Here is a 6,585-nt window from a genome sequence, read left to right on the forward strand (position 1 = left end):
CCTCGTGAAAAAATGCTCTTCTAGGAAAGGACATTGTAGATGAGAAGGCTGAGCCAAAATACCAGCAGGTGTCAGAGGCACTAACTAAGCTGTGTTTGAACGAAGCCGTGCCGAATACACTTAAATTGTATGGAGATAGGTCCATGTCATCCAATGGTGCACCTTGCCCCCATTGTACCTCCTCCTTCCATCCTCGTCAGTCCTATCTCCCCCCACTGACCTCACTTATCGACTAGGATGGGCTATGGGAGGTCTTAATGGTACATACATACTGGGTTGTAGCATATTATATTCAATTCAACGTGAGATTCGTACGGATTCTCTTCATTCACCTTCTTGAATCCTAAGGATTTGCTTCTCTTTCAAAAGAGAAGAGGGGATTCGAACCTGCGCCATGAAGACGAAAATCTCCAGCCACACCGCCATAACCACTCACACGAGGTCGCCGAGTTGTTCCCTGCTGCAACTCTAGAAAAGAAAAAAGATTACTTTGCTTCTCTGCACGCGTGCTCACTCTCTGCACGCATTGTGTTGGCATGCTCGTCGCTCGTCCGCATGTGTGTACTCTGCCTACTGCACCGCTCGGAACGTGCTTGCATGGTCTCCGCCCCCTCTTTGGGCTCTTGCTTCCAAAGCCTTCGCACCCCACTCCAGCATCAGCTAAGATTCCATTGTTTTATAGAATTTACTCCAGCTGGTATCCCTTACTGGTTTGAGTGAACTTAAATACAAATCTTTGGTAGGAGAAAGATTGATTGGACTGTGGGAAGGGAAGAGCATTGGAGTTCCTAACGCAATAGGGAGGGGAATGGAATCAGGATCCCCCGCGAAAAAATGCTCGTCTAGGAAGAGACGGTGCAGATGAGAAGGCTGCCCGATACCGCCAGGTGTCTAAGGCGCTACCGGTAGCAGGCGGTGATCTCCAGCTAAAACAATATTACTACTTGGGGAAATTGAATGTTGTGAGAAAAAAGTGCGAAGACGACAATCGAAAGCAGTGTATTATCATCTCCATTTCCTCCTCCTTCCTCCCTCCATCATCATCGCTTACCATCTGGCCATAGCCTGCGGAAGCCAGCAGGAGGCGAGCTCCTTTCAGATGGTGTCCATCGCCTCGTCCTAATCAGGTAAGCGTTTCCTACCTCCCATCGCCATTGTTTCTCCATCCTTTTGCTCGCTTGGAGAAAGGCCACGGAGCACAGCTCTTTCTATAAGCATCGCCGAGCTTTACCCCCGAATCCTCTCTTCATCGCTTTACTCCAGGTACTCTTTGCTTTGTTCATCTCTGGCTTCTTTTCTGTGGTTTCTGCTTGTCAGAGGTCTTTCTTTGATACACATCAAGCTCTTCCTCTGGCTTGATTCAGGTTGGAGGATCTTTTTTTCTCCACGGCTTTCCTTTCCAGGTAAGCTGCCATCAATTCTGGTTGTTTGGCACCATGCGTAGTGGGTTTCTGAACGCGTCTCCTTCCGACTCTCCAACGATAACCTTGGATAAAGGTAGCCGCAACAAGCGGAAGTTTAGAACAGATCAGCAGCAGCATCCTGCTGCCTCACCGTTGCCAGCACCAGTGTATGCTTCTAATGGTGATGGTAGTAAGAATGGTGTTTTTCTTGGTGATGCTTGCAGCAGTGCTGCCATGGATCCTCAATCCAATCTTGGAGCAGATAGTGCTGTAGCTTCACCTGGTACCATCGGATGTTGCAGCACCGTTCAAAGTTTCATCCCCCCAGACCTTATCAGCTATCCCAGCAGTCATTCTGGTCTTGTAAATGCAACTATTTCTCCTTATGGACCTCAGGTCCCGGAATTCCCGCCGGCTTTTCAGCATTTTCCTTACCCCAAAGATGGTCAGGACTATGCTGAGTTGCAGCAAGACTCTAATTGGGAGGCACAGCTAGAGGGGATTCTAATGAGCATGCTAGATGGTGTATATAAGGATGCGGTAAAGAAAATTATTTCCTCTAACTTTACTCAAGAAGAGGCCCTTAGTGCTGTGCTGAGGAAGGGCAGATGGAATAAGAGAGACGCTCTTACGAGCATAGGGGACAGTGCATTGGCATGGCTGCAGAATAGTGAAGCTAGAAGCAGCACAACAGACTTAGTTTTCTCAGATTTAAAAGAGATGGAAAGTTATGTGCTTGCTGAGATGGTATCTATGCTGAGAAAAGTACGCCCTTATATGAGTAAGGGGGATGCAATGTGGTGCCTACTCATGTGTGATTTGAATGTACTCCTTGCATGTACCATGGACGAGGACTCGGTGCCACTGGCCAGTAAGGAAGGACATCCATCGAGTGTTGTGCTATCTCAAACAAAGCAGCCTACAGAGCTACCACCATCAAGTGCACCTCCCACCAGCACTATGACCACTGTCCTGCCTCCCCAGCAAGCACCCTACCTGCCACAGGCAAATGCGCAACCGACTAGTATTTTGATAAGCTCTCATAAAGAGAGCCGCTCAGCGTTTTCAACTCCAAGTTTTTCCTCTTCTCCTGTTGGCAAGGTGGCAATAGCTTCCCGCAAGGCATCTTCTTCCAAACCTTCCGTTTCCATTGGTGCACAAAAATCCACTGCCTCCCTGACTGTGGAAGCTATCAATGCACAGAAACCCATTACCTGCCTGAATTTAAACTCAATGCATGAGCAGGCTCATCAAAATTTAGGTTCAGCAAAAAATCATCAAATTTCAGTTCCACAGCTTACAGCTCCAGAGGATCATGCCATGAAGCTTGGATTGTACATTTCTAATTCTAACATTGGACTGGAAAAATGTCGTAATTTGAAGCCTGAGCATCTAGTCCAGAGGGCTATTTCGATGGATGCTTCTCCAAATTATCCTCGAGAAACTCAAACTGCTGTATTGAGTGTGCAGTGCATGCCACAAAGATCTGATATCCTTGCTAAAAATTTTGGTGTAGAGCAGTTAACATCCTTTCAGCCTGGGGCTACAGGAAGTAAACTGAAAGGAAACAAGATTCACTGCTCTACTGTCGTATTACCAGATGACAGTAGGCAATCAGTGCTAACTGATTTACAGATAGGAAGCTCAAGTGGTTGTCCTAGTTATCATCTGCCACAAGATGAAGGCTGGACGACTTCTAGCTCTTCTTGCACTGTTGGGAACCTAGCTTCATCTGGAGCAGAGCTCTCTCTTGCAACAGCTTCCATCATGAGTAATGCTAGCACAGAGTTTTCAGGTGATTGCCTAGTAGATAGCTGTACAGACGAAAATCATATTAGTTGTTCCAAAGCTGGCATTTCTGTTGGTCAAATGCTGGGGTGCACGGACTCAAGTGCCGAAGAGAGGAAGACAGTCATGCTGTGGCAGCTGGTTGATCGTGTCAAATACCTTGAGGCCCAACTTCAAGACTGGACTGATTGGGCACAACAAAAGGTTATGCAAGCTGCTCGAAGGCTAACAAAGGATACAGCTGAGCTCAAAGCTCTCAGGCAAGAGAGGGATGAGTACATGCGCCTAAAGAAAGAAAAGCAAGCTTTGGAGGAGAGTACGATGAAGAAGTTGGCAGAAATGGAAACCTCTTTGGGTAAAGCTCTCAGTCAAGTGGAACGTGCTAATACAACTGCAGGGAGGTTAGAATCTGAAAATGCACAGGTCAGAAAAGAGATGGAAGCCGCTAAGCTTACTGCTGCTGAATCTGTGTATGTTTGCCAAGAGGCCACTAAAAGAGAGAAAAAGTCCATAAAAAAAGCTCAAGGATGGGAGAAGCAGAAAGTAAAGTTACAAGAAGAGCTGATTGAGGGAAAGCGAAACCTGTCAAATCTCCTGGAACAGCTTGCTCAGGCCAGGGAACGACTGCAACAAGCAGAGGTTTACCTTTTGGACCCCTCTTTTTTGTTAAGGACAATGAGAGGCTCTTTTCTGCTTTGGGCATTGATTTCTTCAATGAGAAATCTCACACAGTAGCATTTCTCTTGGAATTGTCTGTGAATTTGGAGTGATTGCATCAATTAGCCACTTTAGTGTTTGTGGTTACACCTCTGCAGTATTGTAAAAGACAATCTGGTTTTGTTACGTTTAGGTGAGATGGAGGCAGGAGAAGAAGGCAAAGGAGGAAGCACAACTGGCCGCTGAGACAGAGAAGCGAGCAAAAGAATCAGCAGAACATTCTGCCAAAAAGAGGGAAGAGGCCTTGCAGAGAAAATCAGAGGCCCTATCCCAGCGATATCGAGAGGAGGTTCAAAAACTGGACAGTGAGATTGGGAAGATTAAATTGTCGATGGGATTGCAACCATCAGCACTGAGCTGGGGAAATAGCTACAAGATGACATCCACAAATTTGGACACGTGTTCCGCAGAGAAACTCAAACAGATAAATGGCAGGTTGCTGTCTGAGATTGCAGATTTGAGACAATCTCAGAAAGACGTTCATCGTGATCGTGAATGTGTGATGTGCATGAGTGAGGAGATGTCGGTGGTTTTTTTACCTTGTGCACACCAAGTTGTGTGTGCCAAGTGCAATGACCTACATCGTCTTATGGACTGTCCGTCCTGCAGAACCCCTATTCAGCAGCGAATCCGAGTGTATGGTGTGAGGCCTTAGAAGTGTAGAGCCTCCTCAACACGAGGTGCTCGACTTGGAGCAGGTAAACATCTGCAACTGCTTCAATTCATTCGGAAAAGCTGTTGATGTTGTGGCTTGACTCTTTTCAAAAAGTAATTAAAAGTTCATGGTTAAAGCAGTGTGTACTTGTATAGGCTTCCCAATGTCCGGGGGTTTTTTGTCAAACCAAGTATGGCATAGGGTGTGCATGGCTTTTGACGAGGACATTGTAAATATCGTGTTTCGATCTTGTCATTTTTTGCATCTTTGCACACTCGTTTTCATGAAATTTGGGAAACTGCATGGTTCTATATTTACAAATAGGGGTTTCGGGATTTTCTTATTTGGCTTGCTGGTGTCTTTGCCTTCCTCCCACTTCAAGTTCTATCCTGCACAGGGCCATGAAAAGCGGGAATGATGTGTGTGGAAATCTGTGGCAGGCTTGTTACGTTTTATCTAGACAAATTGTTAAATGGTGTTCAATTCGATACCATGAGGAAGGGACTACTCTCATTGCACATTGTTGTGTGATTGCCTATTTTTCCCTGTGGTGTGTTCACAACTGTCATCAAAGCTTCATATCACTACATATACATCATATTATTGAAGCCAATTTCAGATTTCACATCTTAACAGCTGCCCTTGTCTCATGTGGTAGTAGACCCACTTGTATAAGATTTTTACAAATTTATCTAAGGTGTCTCAAACATGTTGTGAAGCTTAGCTTGTCTTGTATGACTCATGTAGGCTTGTAGGTGACTGTTCATTTTGTGGGCATCGTCGCAGAAAGGTGATTGTAAAGAGAGCTAAGATTAAAGGGACCCTGCCTAGCTGCTCTCATGAACTTTGGATCCTTTTATGCGGTGATCAGGTTAAATGTCTTTGTGAGTGACATGGAAGGATTTCGAGGAACAACTGTTGTACTTAGTGTTGATGCCTTAAAAGTGTGATTTGCACTTATTGAGATACACCTCAATTCTCGAATGAAGCTGTTTTTTGCTGCCAAGGTTTCAGTGATGATGGTATGGTTTTTTCCCTACTTGCCATACCACCTCAATCATGAATTGGTTATATATATTCTTCCAAGTTGTGTTGGTTTGTTTGTTCACAATTTCTCACAAGAAGAAAATTCCTCATATGGGGCTAATCCTTCCTGCCAAGGAAAGCCTATGCCTACTTATAATGGCTTTAAAACTTTTTATGTTTTGGTTATCTTTTACTTGGAAGCATACTATTTGGGTTGTTACTCGATGTTAGGGTTGTACTTTAGATATAGATAAAACAGTCCATGTCTACCATTCTGGACATAACCTAAGCTTCAACATGTACCTGCTCTTTCCCAAAAGCATAAACTCATCCTTCGAACAGTTCGTCGTCTCCTGGGCCGATTGTATAATGCAAAAGAGGTAAAAGGGTTGCCAAGCCTCTTCTTGAAGTAGGATTAGCACAAAGAGAGTGCCAGCAAAGACGAGTCCATGCTGGTAATGTGCTCTTCTTTTATTGAGTGCATAAACTCATCCTTGCAACACATGGTTGTCTTTCACATCAATTGTCTGCCATTAGCAGACGGGTGTGCTGCTTGGCTGACTTGTTGAGGGTTCCCTAGAGTGAGCGTCAACCCTAGGGCTAGAGAAAACCTTTAGATAATATGTGAGTCCATAAGTGTAAACCTTCTCATGCACAACAGAGCGCTCCTCGGTAGGGTTGATGAAATCTTGTTCCGAGAACAACGGTCTGGCCCAAAGAAACACCGCTCACCGCTTCAAAATGCAAATTACTCGTGAAGACCTAGACAAAAACTTCAATGACATGCACTATAAGATTAAAGAGGGCCCTTTGTGATATAGAGGGATGACCCACATTCAATGCAATGCTGGGTGATGTATGGTGCAAGTTTTCCACTTACTGGGTCTCTAAAAGCATCTATGGGGGAGCCCTCTTAGAAAGAAATGCTTTAAGGAAAAAAAAAAGATAACAGTTTATGAAGCATCATGCATTAGCTTACACGATTTTCACTCCTAA

The 6,585-nt window shown here is 44.9% G+C and overlaps 1 protein-coding gene across 3 annotated transcripts; it reads left to right on the forward strand.

Annotated features, from left to right (window-relative positions):
- Window positions 1-1,159: 1,159 nt before the first annotated feature.
- LOC147443628 (putative E3 ubiquitin-protein ligase RF4) lies at window positions 1,160-5,780 on the forward strand. 3 transcript variants are annotated; one of them, XM_086526432.1, is made up of 4 exons: window positions 1,160-1,263; window positions 1,365-3,830; window positions 4,042-4,606; window positions 5,311-5,780. In XM_086526432.1, the coding sequence occupies exons 2-3, from the start codon at window positions 1,437-1,439 to the stop codon at window positions 4,561-4,563; spliced, it is 2,916 nt and encodes a 971-aa protein (XP_086382558.1). In that variant the 5' UTR covers window positions 1,160-1,263; window positions 1,365-1,436; the 3' UTR covers window positions 4,564-4,606; window positions 5,311-5,780. The 3 variants fall into 3 exon arrangements, with proteins under 3 accessions (XP_086382558.1, XP_086382559.1, XP_086382560.1); XM_086526433.1 differs by having other exon boundaries at window positions 5,350-5,780; XM_086526434.1 differs by lacking the exon at window positions 1,160-1,263 and having other exon boundaries at window positions 1,375-1,497; window positions 1,628-3,830.
- The last annotated feature ends 805 nt before the right edge of the window (window positions 5,781-6,585 follow it).

Source organism: Adiantum capillus-veneris, chromosome 13 (genome assembly GCF_014529385.1).
Source record: "Adiantum capillus-veneris isolate H3 chromosome 13, ASM1452938v2, whole genome shotgun sequence".
In the NCBI taxonomy this organism is placed as follows: domain Eukaryota; kingdom Viridiplantae; phylum Streptophyta; class Polypodiopsida; order Polypodiales; family Pteridaceae; genus Adiantum; species Adiantum capillus-veneris.

Bases quoted from the DNA above. Each gene is read 5' to 3' on its own strand.
- LOC147443628 (XM_086526432.1), top strand. From the start codon at position 1,437: ATGCGTAGTGGGTTTCTGAACGCGTCTCCTTCCGACTCTCCAACGATA. The intron at 3,831-4,041 runs GTTTACCTTTTG...TGTTACGTTTAG, and splicing joins AACGACTGCAACAAGCAGAG to GTGAGATGGAGGCAGGAGAA.